The sequence below is a fragment of the Hippoglossus stenolepis genome, chromosome 2, assembly GCF_022539355.2.
Source record: "Hippoglossus stenolepis isolate QCI-W04-F060 chromosome 2, HSTE1.2, whole genome shotgun sequence".
Classification (NCBI taxonomy): Eukaryota; Metazoa; Chordata; class Actinopteri; order Pleuronectiformes; family Pleuronectidae; genus Hippoglossus; species Hippoglossus stenolepis.
The window spans coordinates 20125607-20147523 of NC_061484.1; the positions used below are offsets into that span (position 1 = coordinate 20125607).

Genomic DNA, 21917 nt, shown 5'->3' on the forward strand with positions numbered 1-21917 from the left:
AATAAAATATAACTAGAAGGGCACCCAGTAGAGCGCATACCTTCGCCAAGGTCCTTTCAACAAACCATGGGGTTTTTTTTGGGGGGGGGGGGTCTTCACCAAATTGCACACACAGTTCCCTAAATATGCCATTTTCATGGGTTCTTTCTTGGGTTATACCCCAACCCTCCAAAGAATTTGATGGAAATAAGTTGAGTCGTTTCCATGTAATCCTGCTAAAAAAAAAATAATAATAACCCCCAAAACCCCAATAACCAAACAATAATTTGGTTAGAATTTACAAAAGCAGTTCCACATGAAAAAAGGAAGCAAAAAATTGCAGAACCTCTTTGGCGGAGGTAAAAATATAATACTCTGGGTCAACATGACAAACGCAGAATTACCCACTAATAATAAAACACAGTGCTGCTCCACCTCACTGGTTTCTTGCAGTGCACCTCAGTTACAGGGTGATACTTGTGCTGATTACAGGACAGATTCTCAATTAAAGGGGGATGTGAGGCAGGAGGAGGCTGGATGCAGAGGATGGATGAACTGTGTGGTGCTTCGGGAGGGAGGAGGAGGGAGGAGGAGGAGGAGGAGGAGGAGGAGGAGGAGCCCTTCCTCAAAAGCCAGCAGCAGTGTCGTGTGTATCAGTCCAGCCTGAGCAGAGCAGCAGCTGATCAGCGAGCAGGGCGCAGCATCAGGGATTCAACCAGCTGTAACTACAGGAAGAGGCACCAGGAGGCTCGAGCCACGCAGGTAGGATGCTATTAACTGTGCAACATGTGTATGTACATGTAGAGACTCTCATCCTCTCTCGGTATGTGCTGGTTATATACATGTTTACTACAGGTGTTAGTACAGTATCTGATCTGTACTGCTGACAGCAGTATTGCATTTTATACCGTCTTCCGGTTACATTTTTCCAGTGTTGCTTACAAATACAGACATACACAGCAGAAATGAACTCGATTTGACATACATGGGCTATTTCTGAATGTTTATTTGTAGAGTAGGGTTCATACCTTGCATCATCATGTAAAAAAACTTTTCTTTGGTTGATCACTGAGTATGAGCTGGAAGAGTATGTGCTCAGGACATGATGTCATGTACACACAGCATTTTATATGTTGGCTATTTTGTACACAATAACAAACACATTTTCTGACTTGTGGGCCATAAACTGATACCCTGATCAATCTAACACAGTTGTATCCATATAATAACACTTATATATACATACATATATATATATATGCGTACTCAGTACACAGACTGTGTATATTTGTGATACAGCAGTCTTAGTTTAATTACATTTGAATAATTCAGTTGTCACTTGCTACATGCAACAACTTTGTCTGAAAACGAAAGGGTTTTAATTACAGGGCGTGCAGTTGACCTGTTGCCCCACCCAGTAGCCTCATATGGAACATGGTGTTTAACAGTGCGTGTGGGGCCACTGTGCTACACCCCAAAAGTAAACTTCAAAACCGTCTGTGCCGCACACATCTCCCATGTGGCAAGACGGCAGCCCTGTAATATACGGGATGCTTGGGAGACACCCAGTCTTGAACCTGACATTATACTGCCTGTATCCAGCCCAAATGTGGTTTTGGCAGCCAGAGACTGGAGTAGCTCTGTGCACATTGAGACCATTTTGGGCTTGTCTGGTATAAAGTTGGTTGTCTTTTCAAAAAGAAACGAAAATACTTCATCTGTTTGTTTTGATAGTGAATGGGTATAATACAGTTGTCCTGGGTTTCAGTAGAGGAAGTGAACATAACTGTGGTAAAACCAAGGTTTCAAACATCTCTGTCGTTTACATTGTTTTGATACATTTACTTTTAAATAAATATAGTTCAGTATTACTCATAGCATCTGCAGTAATGTTACATGAAGTCAACATGTTACCCCAACTTTACTACTTCTACTAACATCACCGGACTTTTTAGTCCATTACAATAAACTGACAGCTGCAAATCCTTCATAGATTAAGGGCTTAAATAGATAAAAATGATCTTAAATAATATGAAACATTGTTTTAAATTCAATCTCATTTACAGTATAAAGTAGAGATGAAACAGTTTTGTATCACGATTACAGTGACCAAAATTATCACCATTAACATTGAAAAATGAGGCTTTGACTTTAACTTAAGAAACTTTTTGTTTTACAATGAAAATGTCCTGTAATCCAGTTTTTAACGAAACCTTGAATAAGTAAATCAAACGTGCATATAAAACAACACAGCCACTGTGAACAAAGTATATTGTGCAGGTAAGAACAATACGACCATATGTAAACAAATCCAATGTCGGACGTTAATGAAATAAAATAACAACACAAGCGGAGCTGAGAAAGGAAGGTTGAAAATTAGTTTGAAAACGCACAAACTTTTAGCCACAAAGGATGTTAGCAGTTTATAGCTATGCTATTACAGTACCAACCAATCCCTACAGTAATCACAGTAACCAAATATGTAAACACTTCTCAGATGTTAATATATTTATATATTTGAATTAACAATCCAATCATATGAATTGATATAAAATTCAGGGGCCATTTTGTTCTATAAAGTTTTTCCCTAAAGGATAGGACAATCTTACATCACTGCTACTACTACTCATTTTTTTAAAGCACGTCCCTCTTGTAATTTTTTGAAGCACAAAGAAACAATCTCTTTGCACACAGCCATTAAGAAGGTATTATTTATATTCTGTTATAGAGCCTCAAACACAATGTGACTAGTGCCAAAGTGCTATAAACTTCAAATATTTCAATCTAATCCTCTTCAGGGAAACTTCTGAGTTCTTCAATTAACATTATGAGTGTCTGTCATAGAAAATAATTTACACTGAGCTAAAACAGGAGCTTGCTTTACTGCCAAACATGCGGTTTCAACGCTGGATTTATAGCTTGTACATTTTACTGTAAAGTCATCTCCTCTCTGTAGTGTCACCAGTTTCCAGAAAGCTGCCCCACCTCTGGCGTGATTTATTTTAAACCCTCCCTTTGATTAAGACAACTGCGCGATGTGAAGAAGAAAATGAGTGGACAGCTATAGTAGTGTGTTATTACGAAGGCCCCAAACTGGGAGTCAAAGCCCTGGTTGACTTTAAAGTAAAATACAGCCTTCGAAGGCGACTGGGTGGCTTCTCTTGAAATAGCCTGGGTGAGCAGAGGCAGCCAAGTTATCCATTACGGCCTGTGACCATGTGGAATAGGTTTTTCTGCCAGTTTTCCATCACCACCCATCCCTTCAGAGCACCGAGTGCTCCGGCTGGTGGGAAAACATTGTGTACTGTACACTAGGGAGGAGGGGACCAGTGGAAAACTAGTCAAATAGAGACACTCGCTGACACGCTGATTTCCCATGTACAGTACACACAGAGCAGTCTCAGGGAACATGGACAAATAAATATCTCCGATCGTCTTTGTACTGAATGTCACACCGATAAGTCTGATGTATGAGAAGTAAAGACAGAGTCCACTCAATCACGTTTCGTATTGTGTCCCTCCAAAAACTTTGGATGGACGCTCTGTAAACTAAACTGTTCTCACCAGAAGGAAACAGCTGATTGGACACCAGAAGATGACACCACAGACGACATTACATCCCATCTTCTACCAACAGTAAAAGTTCTGTTAAAAGTGGCCACCTAGTGAAGTTCATTCTTGACCTTTGAAACTGTAGGTCAGCGAAACCATCCAGATCCAAGCCCTTTTCCAGAGCTTTCCACTGTATCATCTGTGTCTGCGTCCATGTTGGCTTAAAAGTCCTGAGGTCGCTGTGGATGAGATCGTGACATCACATGTTCACATGAAGGCTCATAGAACTAGAATCGGCAAAAATTGTATAGGCTCTTTCTTAGCCCATGTTCCATTCTTCCTCCACGTTTTCAATAGTTTATGCATCATCCTTCCTCTCAGTAGAGCTCGTATCTCCACCTGGAGACTGTCCCTGTTAACTTCAATCAAACTGCACCAAAGTCCAGTCCCCTAAATGTTCCTGAAAGGTGAAAATGCTGAAAAATGCCCCATTTTGCACTGTTAATGATCAAATCTGCCTCCTAATCCGTACAAAAACTCAATAGATTCCTCACTGACCCCTTGTTTTTGTGTAATCTTGTTTACAAACAAACAGACCGGGGTGAAAACATAAAATAAATAAATAAAATAAGGGAGGTAATTAATATGTTAATGTTTGGGCAGGCAACAACAACAACAATGTCATCCTAATGATATGTGTGTGCCAGATCAGATAAAAGTGGGGTGAGGGCCTGTGATTCGCAAAAAGCCCCAATGTCCTATTTACAGTAAATTACCAACAGTGTCCCATTATTTACAGTCTATTGAGCAGCAGCAGGACGTCTCTACATGTCACGATCCCCACAGTCTTTCTCCCTGCTGCTCTTCTAAAGTACAGACTGGCTCAAATTCACAAGTTTAAACTGTTAGATTATAGAAAAGTAAAAAAAAAAAAAACTGAATTATGCTTTGTTCTAAAAACCTAAAGGACACATTCAGATTCTCTCTCACACTCACAATGTAAACGCTAAGAGACCAGAGCTTGAATGTTGATAGAACAACAATTAACCATAGAGATGCAACACAATCTCACTAATAACAGACGGGGTGTGGCATTGTAATTGGTTTACGTTGTTTGCCTGCTCCCGTTGATCCCATTTGCCATGTTGATCAGTATTAATATATACGTTAACATGAGCCCTTAAAGTCCGCCACACGTTGTGTCTCGTAGCCATCCATCAGACGAGTACCAGAGCCTGGATCTGCTGTGGGTTAGTGAGAGGACATTGCACTGGGAGCCTCTCTCCGCTGTAATAATATTTTCTGAAAAATTGATTCTGCGGAAACTGATGCTTTCAGCAGCTCTCCTGAATCCAGCCTCACTCTATTTCTATCGCCTCTGTTGTCCAAGAGCCAGGTTTTCCCGCTAAGTAAACATACCATTCTGTATGTATCCCAGATGACATTTATTGTGATGCATTTCAGGGCTGATAGCAATATCCTGATATCCATTAATGGAACCGTTAACGGGACCAGAGGCCTTTTAGATGTGAAGAATAAAAAATAAAAAAAGGTTACTGCTGTATAGTGCTCTCTCAAGTCATTAACTGAGAAGGGCTCACAAACAAACATCACATTTGCTCTTACAAGAATGCATCCATTATTTTATTTTATAACCTTCATCAAGGAGCTGATTATTTCACCCCTATCTGTTGGTTTGTTTCTAAGCGAGATTACGCAAAAACTACAAAATGTATTACCACAAAACTTGGTGAAATTAAATGAAGTGGGTCAGGAAAGAGCCCAATACATGTTGGTGTGGATCTGGATCAGGGGACAAATCCAAAAATAGTTTCTCTCACTTTCTCTAACATTGTGAGATAGGGTATTTTTCAACATTTTCATTGATTTCTCAGAAACAAATTGTGTTTTGCTAACAAATCTCACCACAAGGTCAATAGCTGTTCAGATGCTTTCCTCCTCAGGACAGTGTTTTCCCAATTGTCAAGGACTCTTAAGTCACTATGAATAAGAAGTGATGGGATGACATGACGACTGGAGAAAACTCCATCTGCAGAGAAAATCATGTGACATGATTGAAAGCTCCAGAACAGCCACTAAATGGATTATGGTGGTGAAATTGTGCCATTAGCTGCTGTTTCAAAGGTCAAGAATTTAGTATTCATTTCAACTTGTTCAGTTTTCTTCAGCTACACTTTGCATTCATACAGCTTGCAGCGTCTGTGATGAGCATGGGAAATGCAACAGAAAATGTTTGACCATAAAACTGAACAAAACTGACCGGACCATAGCCGTTGAGGCCAAAATCAGGAAACCAAAGCCGTCTGGCACAAAGACTTTAAAATGCCTAAAATAAGAGTCTGACAGAAAATCCACACTGAAAACTGTTATAAACTCAAATATTAACACAAATATAGCTTTTCAGTCTGAACTGGAAATTTCATCCAGTGGAGTCAAGAACTTTGTATCTATAAAAACTCAATCTCTGGCTATGATAAACCTTGAGATAAGGATAATATTTTTATGCACTTCAAGCAGCACCTTTTTACTTTTGTGCTTCTCTATCTAAAGCAAATGATGATACCATGTTGTGCTTTCCAAACTTAAGATTTTTTATTCTTGTTTTCCTCTCCTGGCGCTTAAAAAACCTCAGCCCAGAGGAGCAGTGCCTGTGGATGGACAGCGCAGACACTCATGGCATCTCAGGAGCGTGTGGATGCGAGAGACTCGGCCACTGCTGATCTGAACCCAGGGATGGAGGGCACCGCTGTGCCCGGCAGTGGCAAAACGTGTCCCGTCCACATTCCAGGCGCGGAGGAGAGCAAGAGGGGCTTCAGGAAAGGCATCGGGAGGCACAATGACTACGTGAAGATCTCTGTGCCGGACTCCAAGGTCAATCGTCTGCCCATGGAGTGGTGGAAGACGGTGATGGCCTTCTTTTATGCTGGCTTCAACTTGGTCCTCACCACCGTCGTCATCACCGTTGTCCATGAGAGGGTCCCATCCAAAGAGAGCAGCCCACCTCTTCCCGACAAGTTCTTTGACTATATCGACAGAGTTAAGTGGGCGTTCACAGTGACTGAGATCAACGGCATGGTGCTGCTCGCCATCTGGATGATCCAGCTGTTCTTCTTCAGATACAAGTAAGAACCTTTACACTACATACTGTGTAGGCAGGTTTCATTCAGCTTAAAGAATAAACGCAGTTATTTCCTGTCAAACTTGTTTTTGCTCCGCATGTCTGCCTGGTACTCAAGAAATGCCTCTTTATTATAGTCTACTGAGGCTGCTGCCAGTGATGAAGTCGTATTTCTATAGTGGAGTTTTCCCTGTATAACTGTTTTAATGTACTTGGTTAAACTATAATGAATTAAATTAATCTTTTTACATAAGTTCTACCACATTTGAACTTTTGACTACAGGTATGAAGATACTGTAACAAATAGAACTCAGTAGAGGCCGACAGTCCCTTCATGAAACCAAATTTGAATCCACTAGATCCAGATTTTTATATATAAATATCAATCCACTAAACATCAGATTTTTTTCATCAAGATTCATTAATTGTTCTCTGAGAAATAAGGAAAATGTTCTCACAATGTTTAAGTGGAAAACTGTATCCGCCCTCTGATCTGAATCTGTAACAAAATTTAATGGGTTGTTTCCTGATTACATCATTACACCAAGTTTATTAATCATCCTTCCTGTAGTTTTGCATAATCTAACTAACAAAGAAACAATCAACAAACGAACAGACGGGTTTAAAAACCTAATCTGCGTGGCCGAGGTCAAATCTGACTACAAAATAAACATTTGAATCACTATTACACCATATTATAGAGAATTTGTCATTATGTATTTTGGTTAGTAAAACTCAATGTCATTGGCTGAGCAGGAGACGTCTAGTTTGACACCTTATGACACTGAGCAAGATCATCTCCAGAGTTCTGTAGATTTAAGTTGATGTTTAATACAAGTGTTTTTGCATAACCAGGCGACGACTATATATATACACTCGATCAATTATGGCTCTTCCATCATCCATTTACAGGTCAATAGCAATCAGACGCTTCTTCTTCCTCATTGGCACCCTGTACTTGTACCGCTGTGTCACCATGTACATCACCACCCTGCCTGTACCTGGCATGCACATGACGTGTGCTCCTAAGGTGAGTCGAATACAAACATCAGCTGTCGTTATTCAGACGTGTACTACAACGCAGCTTCTGAGACTCATTTTGCACAACCGCACAAGAGAGGCAGCTTTAAAAAATAAAAGCTATTCTGACTTTTTATTGGCTCAAGACATGGAGGTGCATGTGTCTGGTTAGAAACCTGTGCTCCTGGCAGTTGTTTGCTGAAGCAAGTAGTGTTAAAACACAAGGGGTCGGACAGTAGGTCCCAAGAATTTGATGTGTTTCATGTTGTATATGAAAGTCCTCAGCTACTTGGAAGATGAGAGTTGTTGTCAGTAATTTGAGCAGCAGGTGGAAGAGATGTAGCCATGTGGCGTCGATTTTACTCCTCAACCATCTTCCTCTCACTTCCTTCAATCCCTCTTCATGTTTCCTGTCCCTGTAAATTACCGGCTCAACTCATGTTGCCTACAGAGATGAAAAGATCGACAGAAAACTGGAGAAGTTATTTAACATTTGGAAAAATACACTTTCTTGCCATGTGTTTGATACAGCCAGCAGTTGGTTCTGTTAGTTTAGCACAAAGACTGAAAACAGAGGGAAACGGTTAGCCCGGCCCAAGGTAACAAAATCCACCTGCCGACACCTCGAAAAATCTTTGGTCATTGGTGTTTATTTATTTTTCCTTGTTATCATCCACCTTCTCTTCCCCGTCAGCTCCACGGAGACTCCCAGGCAAAAATCCAGCGAATCCTGCGGCTGATTTCGGGCGGAGGTCTTTCCATCACGAACTCCCATCTGTTGTGTGGAGACTTCCTGTACAGCGGACACACTGTGATGCTCACTCTCACCTACCTATTCATCAAGGAGTGTGAGTACTCACTGCAACACTAAATTGTTCGCTCGTATATGGAAACATGAATAATATATAAAAGATATTGTCTGTTTCCATCCTCATTCCCAAGTGGCCGGCAGTGTTTTATCATTCAGCTACCTTCGAGGAACTAATAGGATGCAGATAATACATGTTATGCTTTGAAGGTCGAGTGTCAGCTAGAGCAAATCCCTGCTGACGCTGGTATAGAGGCAGGAGACAGGATGCCAACGGATCACAGAGTCAACATGCAGAGACAATTTAGAATCATAATTTAAAAGGTCCAGTGTGTACGATTTAGGTGAAAGGGATCTATTGGCAGAAACTGAATATAAAATAATCCTAGTGATGTTTTCACTTGTGTGTTTCATTTAAATTGTATGAATTGTTGTTTTCTTTACCCTGGAATGTGCCCTTTATATTTAAAAACTTTATATTTACATCAGGAGCAGGTCCTCTCTATGGAGGCCACCATGTTTTTTTTTACAGTAGCCCAAACTGGAGAAACTAAACACCTTTTGAGTTTTTATGAAAACTGAAATCTACCACAGGTTCTCTTTCATGTTTGCAAGGGGAGGGTGAGGTGAGGGGTATTCAGCTGCATCCTGCAACTTCACCACTAGGTGTCACTATATTCTACACACTGAACCTTTAACCTAATACTTGTTCAGAGGAAACCAGAGAACCTGGAAATAACCCACACATACGCAAGGGGAACATGCACACTCCACACAGAAAGACCCCAGCCAAACCGGGATTCGAACCGAAATCATGCACCACTGTTCTGCTCGCCACCATAACAACTTTTGAATATTATATTGCTGCATAGTGCTGGATACACACTCTGTTGCCTGTTTATTAGGTATACCTAATCAAAGCTGTCTTATACAGCAGCCTTGCCATTGACTGATTCTTCGTAAGGGCTGTTATCATCATTTTTTTATAAATTACTTCTTTTTTAAAGTTTAGATTCAACTTTATGGCCATTTTGAAGGCTGCAGTTTCTGGTGCTATTAAATTATATATCTTTATACAGAGCGATGTTTTTTCATTATTTTGTCCATCCCAATTATGTCAACAAGGCAAGACAAAATATTGGAAGCATTGGTCAGTATAACACAAACTTCAGCATCCTAAGTCACCATACATTTAACTCCATACACTTTCATGGAGATATGATGTTTTCAAAGGTTCTGTTCTATAAGGCTGCATCACTTTGTCACGTGTTGAGTTAGTAGCGCAAGTAGTAGCTCCCGTTAACTGTGTATTTGGTACTTCTGTTTTATTGCATTTCTTACATCTCTGTACTTTCTCATTATCTAAAGTTATCAATCTTTCCATCCATCATCCATCCATCACAAGGTAAGTTTCTAAAAATGCTAAACTAAGTTGTTTGGTTGAGATTTTAGGCAGAAGTAGAAGCGTCTAAGTCTCTTCTGTTTCAAATGTTTTTGTGGTAGCCTTGTTTGTGTGTCACTGGAAATCCTTCTGTTCTTGACACATTTCTCTGTCTGCCCTTGTCTGTCAGCGTTAATGTGAAACATTTTGCCAACACTTTCTCCCCCCCTTCTCTTTCTCTCTAAAGACTCGCCGCGGTCGTTTTGGTGGTACCATCTGATGTGCTGGCTGCTGAGTGCAGTGGGAGTGGTGTGCATCTTGGTGGCTCACGAGCACTATAGCGTGGATGTGGTCGTGGCCTACTTCATCACCTCCCGCCTGTTCTGGTGGTACCACACCATGGCCAATTTACAGGTAAGAGCAGAGAGCCGTACACCGGGGGCTGTTGGAGTTTTAATTGTCTGGATGTCACTCCCTGTAGAATACCTTCAAACTGATGAATTGCTTCCTCTACTGGCAAAAATTGAAGCACACAGTTGATATGGTGCGGTACAATGGTATAAATGCTCAAAACATTCACCACAACTTAAACACAGTCAAAAAGAAAGAAACCAAATGTGATACAATGTTTCAGGCTCTTGTCACTGTATGTAAATGATTTTGACTATTTATTAGTGATATAGAGACTGTTTTTGGGTGCGTCTTACAGAATATGTTCATAGTTTTGAAGTCTATCCTAAAATACAACGGTTTCAGTGTCCACATGTACACAGAAACTGTTGTGTTCTGTAATAATTCCCTCTGTTCAAACTGCTCAATATGGGTTACTAATACATTTCCAATGTAAATGATGGGGGACAGTCCTTGTTCTGTGCAAAGATGTTTAACGTGAGGCGTTAGCCGTCTGAGTTTGACAAATCCAGTTGTTATCTCCCAAAGTACAAATACAGTCATTTTGGAAGATACTGTCTCATTCCTCAAATTAACAATTAACAAGTCCACATGCTTCTTACTTGTAATGTGACGACTAAAATTACTGTCACTGAAACCACATATTCCTAATCTGACATGCAATCCCACCTTTTAATTTCCTCAAACACATTATGACAAAAAACAAGAGCCTGATCATCAACACTACTCTGAGCTGCACTCCTTGTATGGAAAGTGATATAATAATATATTGCTATATCATTTTTTTTCCTTGACAGACTGTGAAATGTCTGCCCAACAACTACCTCACCAACACCTGGTGGAACCCTGTGTTCAACTTCCTGGAGAGGAACGTCCAAACCTCGGTGCCGTGCTCGTACAGCTGGCCCATCACCTGGCCTCCCGCCTGCCTTAAGAACCCCTGCAAGAAGTACTCCATGGTACAAAGTACCCGAGAGGAGTGACCTTACCCCGATACCACAACAGTGTTGCCTGATCATCCACCAGAGGCTGTACTCATTCATTCAGTCAACTTGACGGGAGCTTAATGGTACCAAATGCTTAGCAAAAGCAACAAAAAATGTGCCTCGAAGGAAAATCTTGTTTTCTCTTTGTCTCTCAGTGTTATTTATTTATTTTTTCAGATAAAGTTCTCATTGTTTTTGAAAATGACACTTGTAGCAGCTCCTGGTGAATTTCACACACTTTGTCGCAGCTGACTCGTAGGTTTGTTTTAGTATTTGCCAGACTTTGATTTTGGATCTGCTCCTGTTACATACTGTATATACTGATGGGTTTACCTCAATGTAATATCAGTGTGCTCAAGTCACAAGGTGCCTTAGTGTGTTAGATGTCAGTAGATGTACCAAAACTGCCATTATGAGTCTTTTTTTCAGCTTATTATTATTATTATTATTATTATTATTATATTACTATTCATTTTGTTGTCATTTTAGTAGCCCAGATTGTGTTTTATTGTCTCATCATTGTATTAAATGTAACCATACCAAGGCTTCCTTCTATTTTGGGATTTAATGAAATTATCTTTGTTATCTACCTCATGTGCAAGTTTTTGACAGCTTCATGTTTAGTGCATCTCTTCAACCTTTTGTTCCTCACACAAGTTACAAGAAATAAATGTTTTTCTAAAAGTAGTTCCAATGATAGCCTACATTAAAATCCAGTCTGAGTCACATGCCTCTGTATTAAAATGACATTGTCCACATTAAGGAAAGTAAAACATTATAGCTCTGCATTCAGACAGTCGGTTATAGGTCCCATTTTTTAATCATATACGTTACAAACTATTAAATTAAGCATAAAATCAACTGCTACATTTGGATTATGTTAACTATATTTACATTATTGTATCTACTGTGTGATACAGAGCAACAGTAACATACTCACACAGATGCGCTCACTGTGTTTTGGCTCAGTCATTCAGGTTTGCAGATTGTGTCTGAAAGACATCATACACACAGAAGGCCAACCTGTCCACTGTACATGAGATACCCATATAGAGAGAGGAGAGGAGAGCTGTGACTTTTATCTGTCCCTTCCATCAAGTTTCAATCAAATCAAATATACTTAATGTCTCGTTGGGAAAACATTTCTGGGGCCAAAGTGCTACAGCAGCTGCAGAACAGTACATTGTGCGACAAACAACAACAAACTGTACACAAGGAAATAACATGTAATAATAATGCAGAATAAAAGTGAGTTGAATATTGCACCTGCCCTAAAAAAAAAAGAGAGAGAAGAGAACTCGAGATTGCCCTTTTTGAAAATTAAAAACATACTAAAATTAAGAATAAATAAAAAATTTCAATACAGAAATAAATAAGATCTATTTCTTTATTTACATTGGATTGATTTATTGATTTTCTGAATCCCTTCGGGCCCTCACAGCTAATATTAAGAAGAAGAAGAAGAAGAAGAAGAAGAAGAAGAAGAAGAAGAAGAAGAAGAAGAAGAACTTGTTATTTTTATCGTCTTTAACGAATTTATATATCGTCTTTCAAAAAAGACCAAGGACGCTGGACTGTAACTGCAGGTGACCCTGTGAGACAAACTGAGGGCCTAAAAAACTCCTTTCCACAAACCAATGACAGCAGGGGAGCAGCTCCGCCAGCCAATGGGAATCCAGTAACGGCAGCACGTTAACGACACAGGAAGAGAGCGATGGAGAAGTAAACAAAAAGGTCGACCCGGTGTGATGTTGCTGTGAAGAAGAAGATGGGACCGTGTTTATCTGCGGCTCGGTTCTAACTGCGGGCGCCATGTTGCCTCCGTCATGTCTGGAGCTCTTCGGCTCGTCTTCACTGTCTCATGTGAACACCGGAGCTGTGACACTTCTCCTCCTGGTGCTTTATTTACTTCACTTGTATCGCAAACGACGGGAGTTCGCCAACATCCCCCCGGGTCCCAAACCGTGGCCGGTGGTCGGTAACTTCGGCGGCTTCCTGGTGCCGTCTTTCCTCCGGAGGAAGTGGACGCGCTCCGGCGGCTCGGGGGCGGGGGCACCGGTGAGAAACGCCGCGGTGATGCTCACGGAGCAGGCGAACGTGTACGGCCCCGTGTTCAGTGTGTTCGCGGGGAAGCAGCTGATCGTGGTGCTGAACGGGTACGAGGCGGTGAAGGAGGCGCTGGTAAAGCACCCGGAGGAGTTCTCTGACCGGCCGGACATCCCCAGTGTCTCCATCATGACCAAACGGAAAGGTGACCACACTGGTGGCACTCATAGGATTTATCTCTATTTATTTATAATGCATATGGTAATAAGACATAAGAGAAAAACACAAGATCAAAGACAAATAAAGTTTGAATAAAAAGTACAATGGAGATCAAGAATAACTAAATTAATATATTAAAATAATAATTTATCAGGATCATTATGGATATTGACTGATAGAAAAATGTTTTATCTTGATATAATTTTGGCCATATTACCCAGCCTCACTTTAAGTTATAGAGAGACTCAATTTTTCACATTCAACTCCTAAAGGTTTATGCACTAAACAGGTTTAGCAATATCAAAAAGAAATGTGTCTCTCATCTTGCAAAACTAATATAGAAAGGTTAAAGGTACAAAATAAGTCTTTTTCCCACTGTTTAGGGGAAAATATATGAGTTCCATAACGATAAGTTTGAAAAGTGACTAAATTTACACTTTCCTAAATGCTCCTTCTGTTTTCTGATTTAATTCAACTTTAGGAATCGTCTTTGCACCTTACGGGCCGATATGGAAAAAGCAACGCAGGTTCTGCCACACAATGCTCCGGACCTTTGGCTTTGGGAAGTTGAGCTTTGAGCCCAGCATCGTTCAAGGTCTGGCTACCATCAAAACGGAGCTGCTGCGACTGAACGAAGAGTCCGGGGGCGCCGGCGTGGACATGGCCCCGCTCATCAGCAACGCCGTGTCCAACGTCATCTGCTCAATGACCCTGGGCCAACGCTTCCACCACGAAGACGTCGAGTTCCGCAAGTTGCTGGCCCTGATGGACCACGGGCTGGAGATCTGCGTCAACAGCCCCGCGGTCCTCATCAACATCTTTCCGCTTCTCTACTACTTGCCCTTTGGCGTCTTCAAGGAGCTGAGGCAGGTGGAACGAGACATCACCATGTTTCTGAAGAGCATCATTGCCAATCACAGGGAAACATTAGATCCTGAAAACCCGAGGGATCTTGTAGACATGTACCTGAAGGAGATGTTGGCCCAGCAGGCTGCAGGACAGGAGGACAGCAGCTTCACAGAAGATTATCTGTTTTATATCGTGGGAGATCTCTTCATCGCAGGCACAGACACCACCACGAATTCAGTTCTGTGGATTCTGCTCTACATGGTGTTATATCCTGATATCCAAGGTAAAAACAGCATCTGCTATATCTCCAGTCAGATTCTGTCCGATTTCATCATAAACTTTCCATTGGACTGTTAATAAACAGTGTAGAAGCAACTAAAGATGCACACAGTCACATTTTTTACAACATTGATGATGCAAAACGTTTATGATTTCAATCTATAAATTCTTTATATGCTTTGAGATTTATACTTCATATAGTGATGGGTGAATTGCATGTTGTAGACTTGAGTGAACTAATTTTATGCTCCTATGAACCACATATCCTGTTTTCTACATTATTAGGAAGCACTTATGGGTAAAAATGGAATTGGAAACAGCTGAAGTACTGAATTCCCACTTTGTTGTGCAGGACTGATGTCATGTTGTCACGTTGCTTCTCTTCTTTTGATTGTAGAAAAGGTCCAGGCGGAGATTGACGACGTGGTGGGGAAACATCGGGTCCCGTCTCTGACTGATAAAGGCAGTTTGCCCTTTACCGAAGCCACCATCATGGAGGTGCAGAGGTTAATTGTCGTGGTTCCTCTGGGTATCCCACACATGGCCTCCAAGACAACAGGTGAACTTAAACAACACGTATGAGCCCTCGTTTTCTGGTAAATCCTCAGTTGGTGCTCAACCAGTCAAATATCTGAGTCCCTGAGGGATAATATATAATGATCTGAACCTGATTCAATGAGGTGATGTTTTTTACATGTGGTTTTTTTCTCTTGTAGAGTTCAGAGGCTACACTATTCCCAAAGGAACAGTTATTCTGCCCAATCTGTGGTCTGTCCATAGAGATCCCAGTGTGTGGGACGAGCCAGACAATTTCAACCCGGCACGTTTCTTGAATGATGATGGAACCTTGCTTAGGAAAGATTGCTTTATGCCATTTGGGATTGGTATGCCTTTCATTACTCATATTAAATAATTGAAACATTGATCTATAAATGAATTTTAACTCTGCTTGTACCAGGAACTAATGAGTAATCCCATGTGCCCCCCAGGTCGCAGGGTGTGCATGGGCGAGCAGCTGGCGAAGATGGAGCTGTTCCTGATGGTTACCTGTTTACTCCAGGCCTTCAGATTCCGACTCCCAGAGGGAAAACCCCCTCCTCCTCTGCACGGGCGCTTCGGCCTGACGCTGGCACCCTGCCCGTTCACTGTGTGTGTGAGCCCTCGGAGTTGAGACACCTGGTTTGAACAGATCTTGCCCATGACCTTTTAAATAAGGGAGAGAGGAAAAATAGATCAAACAAAGGTCTCCTGGAGAGATCATTGAATACGTTTGGTTTATCAATAATATTTCAAATATAATTGTAACAATAACATGATGCTTTCACTTTATTATTTTATGGTGCATATAACAGATTATAGGAATAACCACACATACATGGTCATGTCCTTTATTGGGGCACGAGAAAAAGGAAGATTTTTATTTGTTAATATATTTCCTCACAGACTTGATCTATGGATTAATGACAACCTCTTGATAAAGACAGATTATTTTAATAATTTATCTTCGGTCATAAACATATACCTTTTCTTTTCTCACTGTTTTCAAAGTGTTTCTTGAAATTGTTGCCATTATTAGGATGGGATTGTTGTAGCCCTGTGTTTTTTCAGGAAGAATTGTTAGCTCGGTGTTAAAAACTTTCACGGACACAATGTGCAATGAAATGTTTAGGTCAGTGGTTCAGAATGACAGTTATATACAAAGATTATTTGAAATTGAACCAGTGCTCTGGAACCACTGATATGTGGCACCATGAATATCATCATTTAAGTATTTTTTTTATATTCTGACAGAATTAAGTGATTCCAAATTTTCATATTGAAAACAAATGTATATGAAATATATATTGTCATATACATATACTGTTATATTGTTATAACAGTCCACCAGCAGGGGTCATTCTAGGACTTTTTATAAGGTGTGAATATGCACTTAGGTCTGATGAAGACACATGTACCGTGTAATGTAAAGTTATATTTAAGTCAAAGGAAGTGAATTATAACAATAATAAATAGCTTCAGTAAACAAAATCATCTCGGAGCTGGAAAAGAGACGAAGCTGCGACTTCTGGACCATCACATTGAAAGTTTATAATGTGTTTAAAGGGCATTAAATATGTGTTTGTTGATTTTGAACCATCGTGTCTGTTTTTATTTACACTTGTTAACATCCTCCACTTAAGCTCCAAGATGTTATTCTCTGAACCAGGAAACCAGGAAAGTTATTTTTACTGTACTCACTCATAAATGTATGAGGTGGTCAGTGAAATGTATGAATTACACCAGGAATGTACAGCAACACTGAGTTAAACAAAGCAGATTACAAGTACTGTGCCAATTAGATAACTGTTTGGATTTACTAATTTCCATAAAACTTTACACATCCACTCAGAGGGAGATTTTTAACTTTTTACTTCACTGATTTGACAGGTAAAGGATAAACTACTGGTATCACTGGTACACTCAAAATGATATGCATTCCTTCAAAGAGTAATTGAAGTACTTTTACTCATGATAATTTGCTCATACTTTTACTGAAGTAGGATTTGGAACGGACTATAAAGTAACAGCTTATAAAATAGGATCGATTGTTGCAGCTGAAACGGTATGAAAATTATAATATACTTTATTTATTACGCACTTTTCTAACCAAAGTGCTTTACAAGACAAAATAATAATTGCAATTAAATATTTGTTATAATGTCAAGCAATCAGAGCGTAATTAAAGTAAAATAGAAGAAAAGACAGACAGAAGGAAATAAATAAATAAACTGAATTAAATCAAAACAATCACGTAAAATAGAGGTTGCAAGAAAACCATTTCATGTACACAACCGTTGTGTGAGGTGATTAGAAATAAAAGTTCAGACCACATGTTTATTAAAATATATTTTAAGAGCAAATAAAATGAGGAAATAGTATATAGTGTATTTTATTGAGATCATACTCCTAACTTGTGACTTAATACTTATTTAATTCCCATATTGTCTTTCAGAGACAATGTTAAATGTTGTAAACCTGCAGCTCTTTACTTAATCTAACCTGTGTCTTTATTATCCAGATATTTAACTAGATGTGGGTAAAAGGTCACGGAAGCGTGCGCGTGATCACGTGACCGACGACCTTCGTTCCCCTCCGGTGTTATGTTGAAATCTGTGTCCCCGAGAAAACGTGTCCTCCTTCACTTCCGCCTGCAGCAAACACACGATCCTCACGCTCGCCACCGCGAGGGGGCGCAGCGGGGGAGACACCACTCTACCGGGGGAAACACGATTCGTCAGCACACCGGATCGCAGCTCCTCTCTCATGATGGCGTTCTTCACCCTGCACCTCCGCAGAGCTCTGTCCACCTCCGCGGTCAGACACGTTGCCATCAAACATGTGACGATCATCGGAGGGGGACAGATGGGCGCCGGGATCGCACAGGTGAGCGGACACATGTCTTCCGGGGTTGGGTTTAGCCTCGTAGCTAACAGTTAGCTTCAGTAAAAGTAACCTGAGATCAGCTGCTGGAGGACATGAGGGGACAGAGCTGAAAGTTCCACTCACTGCTGCGAACAGATATTTATGTTGCTATCAAACCCTCATGACAAAGAGACTAGTTGACAAATGGTTTAATGGCACAGTTGACAGAATAAAAAGTTTTCATATGCTGGTATCTGCAGATCAACCAGGGAGCAGGTGAGATTGTTTCCTTGTGGTGTCATGTGACAGGACTGGTTTTATAAAAATGCTCATTGTGCAACATGGTCCCTGTTTGAAGTTCTGCATTATGACTTTTCACTTTTTTAACACAAACCCATCCAGCTGCCTCAGCGTCACTTATAATATGGTTCTCCTCCATTTCCCTGCGTGCACTGCTCTGTGCATCTCTGGGTGAAGTGTTTGAATCCACAAAACACTTTTAGAGTGTCAGGGGTAAACAGCGTTGCAGCCAAATCCAATATTATTATAATAATATAATCAAACTTAAAACATAAAAACATCAAATGCCTCCATACTGCTCCTGTGGTGTCACCCAAGTGTCCGTAAGCCCCGACATTCATATTAAACTTAAAACGGTGTCTTTCACACCAGGTTTTTAGCCTAAATGTCGTCTGTGATCCTCCTAGTTACTGCTGCAGTAAATGCAGCAGTAACTGTGCTGTGTTCACACATCGGCTTCTCCTGGATTTCTACAGACCATATACTAGGAGGTCAGGTGTGTGTGTGTGTGTATATATATACTCTCACCTCAGCATCACTGACAAGTTTGAATCTCCTCCCTGAAGGTTGCTGCAACGACTGGCCACTCGGTGACGCTGGTGGACACATCTGAAGACATCCTGAAGAAGGCCGTCAAGGGAATTGAAGGGAGCCTCAAAAGAGTGGTGAAGAAGAAGTTCGCTGACAAGCCGGAGGTGAGAAGCAGCAGATCAACAGACAGAATACAACCAGGTCAGGAACAGAGTGAAACGTGTGTAATTAATGGATGAGGATGTATTTTGTGTGTTTTTCAGGCGGGCGAGGAGTTCATGCAGAAAGTCTTGCAGAATGTGTCGACATCCACAGATGCTGGCTCTGCCGCTCAGAGCTCAGATCTTGTGTTGGAGGCCATCGTGGAGAATCTGAAGGTCAAGCAGGATCTGTTTGGTCGGCTCGACAAGCTGGCACCGGAGTAAGCACTGTCCCCTTTCTGATTTTAATGATCAGCTACAAGTGTTCCATTAGAAGCAAGTGCAGCAGCAGTGTTACATCACTCCACTTCTCTACTTTCTGGGTTTTACAAGTTTCTGTGTGTGTTGTTTCTACTTCAGTAATCAGTTTTTTAAAACACTGAATGATATAAATTTCCTAATATGAGATGTAAGTGGACACGTGTTGTATTTGGACGTGTCTGTCTTACGTGTTCCTCACTCACTGTGTTTCTGTAACTTTTTTTAGACACACCATCTTTGCCAGCAACACGTCCTCCCTGCCCATCACCGACATCGCCAGCTGCACCAGCAGACTCGACAGATTCGGCGGCCTTCACTTCTTCAACCCCGTCCCCATGATGAAGCTTGTAGAGGTGAGGCCCCAGAATACAATCAGTGTTTTTTTTTTATTTATGTGTTTGTGTATTTAACAGGGACACAGATTCACATAGTTGCATAAGACGTAATGCAGTAGATGTGATGTGTGTGTATTTGTTCCCTGTTCAGGCGTTTGAATTCAGGTTAAAACAAGTTCAGATGAAACAAACCCTGTTCCTACCATTCATATCCATAGGCCGTATACAATAAGTTTATACTGGGGTATTAACTTTTGTCTTATCTTCTGCAGGTCATTGGAACTTCGGCAACAAGCCAAGAGACGTTTGATTCCCTCCTTAACTTCAGCAAAATGCTCGGTAAAACACCAGTGTCCTGCAAGGTGAGATCTGATGACTGATGTCGGTACGTCTGTCATCTCTTTCAGAATATATCTGTCCACTCAGCAGTAACTGACCTCTCTTTACCCAGGATACACCGGGGTTCATTGTGAACCGCCTGCTGGTTCCTTACATAATGGAGGCCATCCGGTTGCATGAGAGAGGTTTGTATACCTGGAAACACTGTAAAAGAATCTATCAAAATATCGGAGCTCTCGTTTATTTTTGAATGTTTGCTTGAGTACATGTTTTTCTGTGTTGTCCCTTTTCTTCCTCAGGTCACGGATCCAAAGAGGACATTGATATTGCCATGAAACTCGGTGCTGGTTATCCCATGGGACCCTTCGAGCTCTCGGATTACGTAGGATTGGACACTATGAAATTTATTATGGACGGTGAGTGAACTGTGTGGTAAATATTTAGTTTGTGTGTATGACTTTTGATTTAACATTTCAATTGTTTCGCCTTTTTCAGGTTTATCATTTTAATCTAGTTACTAGAATAGGTCTACATGCAGAACGTATGTTTTTTGTGTGTACACAGCTGCAGCGCCTCTTTCCACACTCATGGTCCAACTCCCAAATAGCCCAGTTTGCTCTGATTGGTCAGCTGGTCGACTCTTTTGTGATTGGTCATTAGCTTATAGCGAGTGTCAGAAATGTCACGCCCCTGAGACGCCCATATCAGCTGTAAGCACTGCTGTCGCTACGATAACAGTGGCGTCGGCTCTGCTGTACCTATGAGCCAAACTAGCCAGTAGGCGGAGACACGTAACCTGGTTTGAGGAAAAAAGAGGAATGTAGGAGAGAAGAACTCCCTTGGCTGTGTACTTTGTAACTGAAGAGATCATTTACACACACAATAAGTTACATGACATTAAAGAAGAGGGAAAACTACAAAAGACAATCTAATAGTGGCACGGCTGTGTCAGTCTGGAGAAACTACTGCAAGAAAGGAGAAACAAATCTAATTTGAATAACAGCATCTACTATTGCCTTTTTTTGTAGGTTGGACTGCGAAGGATCCCGACAACCCACTGTTTGGCCAGAGTGAGCTGCTGAACAAGTTGGTTGCAGAGGGAAAATATGGCAGAAAGAATGGAGAAGGATTCTACAAGTACAAATAGATACGTTTCACTGTGTTTTGTGTGGAAGGACGAGTCCGAACTACAGAAAATAAGCTATCAAAGGACTAATAAGAAACCGAAATAGAAAATGTGCCTTCTATGTTAAAGGTCAACTTGTGTCTGTCAGTCCATTTTCTTATGCATGTCGTCCACTGAATATCTTTGAAGAGATTAAATGTAATTAAATAAAATAGATTTTTAAAATACTTTTTTGGCGTTTGACTGTTTTGCAGATACACGTGAACATCAGTGACATTCATGCTCAACATCTAATGTGAAGGGCTCATATCTAGTATCCCTCTTCAGTAGATGGATATGAAAACAGCTGTGAGGTCAAACTCTGCTCACGTGTCATTCTGCACAATACAACATGAAGAAACTAAACAACACATATATAATATACTGAATGTACTTTATATTGTAATTCCACTATTGCATCCTCCGTCAGTGTTGAAGGGGGCGTGTATGAGCCATTTGTCAGACGCTTTACAAAACACCTCCCACCACGAACACAAGGTGGTGCTGTTTCATTTGAAATGGGGACATACTAGAGGCACAATTCAAATTTGAAGTCGTATTCTTTGATCTTTGCTCTTTGATCCAATAGTGTTTACGTCATAAAATTGTTACCTTGAGATTTTTACAATTTAACAGTTCAGGAGAAAATCACCTTGTTGCCCAGATGTAAGAGTTTAATACTTGGATGATGGGCTTTTCATTATCACTGCAATAA

At 40.8% G+C, this 21917-nt stretch overlaps 3 protein-coding genes across 3 annotated transcripts; all 3 read left to right on the forward strand.

Annotated features, from left to right (window-relative positions):
* The first annotated feature begins 617 nt into the window (after positions 1 to 617).
* Positions 618 to 12468, forward strand: sgms2a (sphingomyelin synthase 2a). Its single transcript, XM_035166322.2, has 6 exons — positions 618 to 741; positions 6185 to 6674; positions 7583 to 7700; positions 8385 to 8538; positions 10127 to 10293; positions 11088 to 12468. The coding sequence occupies exons 2-6, from the start codon at positions 6226 to 6228 to the stop codon at positions 11271 to 11273; spliced, it is 1074 nt and encodes a 357-aa protein (XP_035022213.1). The 5' UTR covers positions 618 to 741; positions 6185 to 6225; the 3' UTR covers positions 11274 to 12468.
* Positions 12469 to 12972: 504 nt separating this feature from the next.
* Positions 12973 to 16802, forward strand: LOC118101042 (cytochrome P450 2U1). The gene is made up of 5 exons (XM_035146671.2): positions 12973 to 13527; positions 14023 to 14673; positions 15067 to 15228; positions 15386 to 15553; positions 15659 to 16802. Exons 1-5 carry the CDS (start codon positions 13089 to 13091, stop codon positions 15838 to 15840), a joined length of 1602 nt encoding a protein of 533 aa, XP_035002562.1. The 5' UTR covers positions 12973 to 13088; the 3' UTR covers positions 15841 to 16802.
* Positions 16803 to 17900: 1098 nt separating this feature from the next.
* hadh (hydroxyacyl-CoA dehydrogenase) lies at positions 17901 to 21390 on the forward strand. Its single transcript, XM_035181221.2, has 8 exons — positions 17901 to 18092; positions 18938 to 19066; positions 19166 to 19323; positions 19590 to 19716; positions 19971 to 20060; positions 20150 to 20222; positions 20337 to 20453; positions 21066 to 21390. Exons 1-8 carry the CDS (start codon positions 17973 to 17975, stop codon positions 21182 to 21184), a joined length of 933 nt encoding a protein of 310 aa, XP_035037112.1. The 5' UTR covers positions 17901 to 17972; the 3' UTR covers positions 21185 to 21390.
* Positions 21391 to 21917: the final 527 nt, after the last annotated feature.

Bases quoted from the DNA above. Each gene is read 5' to 3' on its own strand.
- sgms2a (XM_035166322.2), top strand. From the start codon at position 6,226: ATGGCATCTCAGGAGCGTGTGGATGCGAGAGACTCGGCCACTGCTGAT. The intron at 8,539-10,126 runs GTGAGTACTCAC...TTCTCTCTAAAG, and splicing joins CTACCTATTCATCAAGGAGT to ACTCGCCGCGGTCGTTTTGG. The intron at 10,294-11,087 runs GTAAGAGCAGAG...TTTCCTTGACAG, and splicing joins ACACCATGGCCAATTTACAG to ACTGTGAAATGTCTGCCCAA.
- LOC118101042 (XM_035146671.2), top strand. From the start codon at position 13,089: ATGTTGCCTCCGTCATGTCTGGAGCTCTTCGGCTCGTCTTCACTGTCT. The intron at 13,528-14,022 runs GTGACCACACTG...ATTCAACTTTAG, and splicing joins CATCATGACCAAACGGAAAG to GAATCGTCTTTGCACCTTAC. The intron at 15,229-15,385 runs GTGAACTTAAAC...TTTCTCTTGTAG, and splicing joins CATGGCCTCCAAGACAACAG to AGTTCAGAGGCTACACTATT.
- hadh (XM_035181221.2), top strand. From the start codon at position 17,973: ATGATGGCGTTCTTCACCCTGCACCTCCGCAGAGCTCTGTCCACCTCC. The intron at 19,067-19,165 runs GTGAGAAGCAGC...TGTGTTTTTCAG, and splicing joins AGTTCGCTGACAAGCCGGAG to GCGGGCGAGGAGTTCATGCA. The intron at 20,223-20,336 runs GTTTGTATACCT...TTTCTTCCTCAG, and splicing joins CATCCGGTTGCATGAGAGAG to GTCACGGATCCAAAGAGGAC.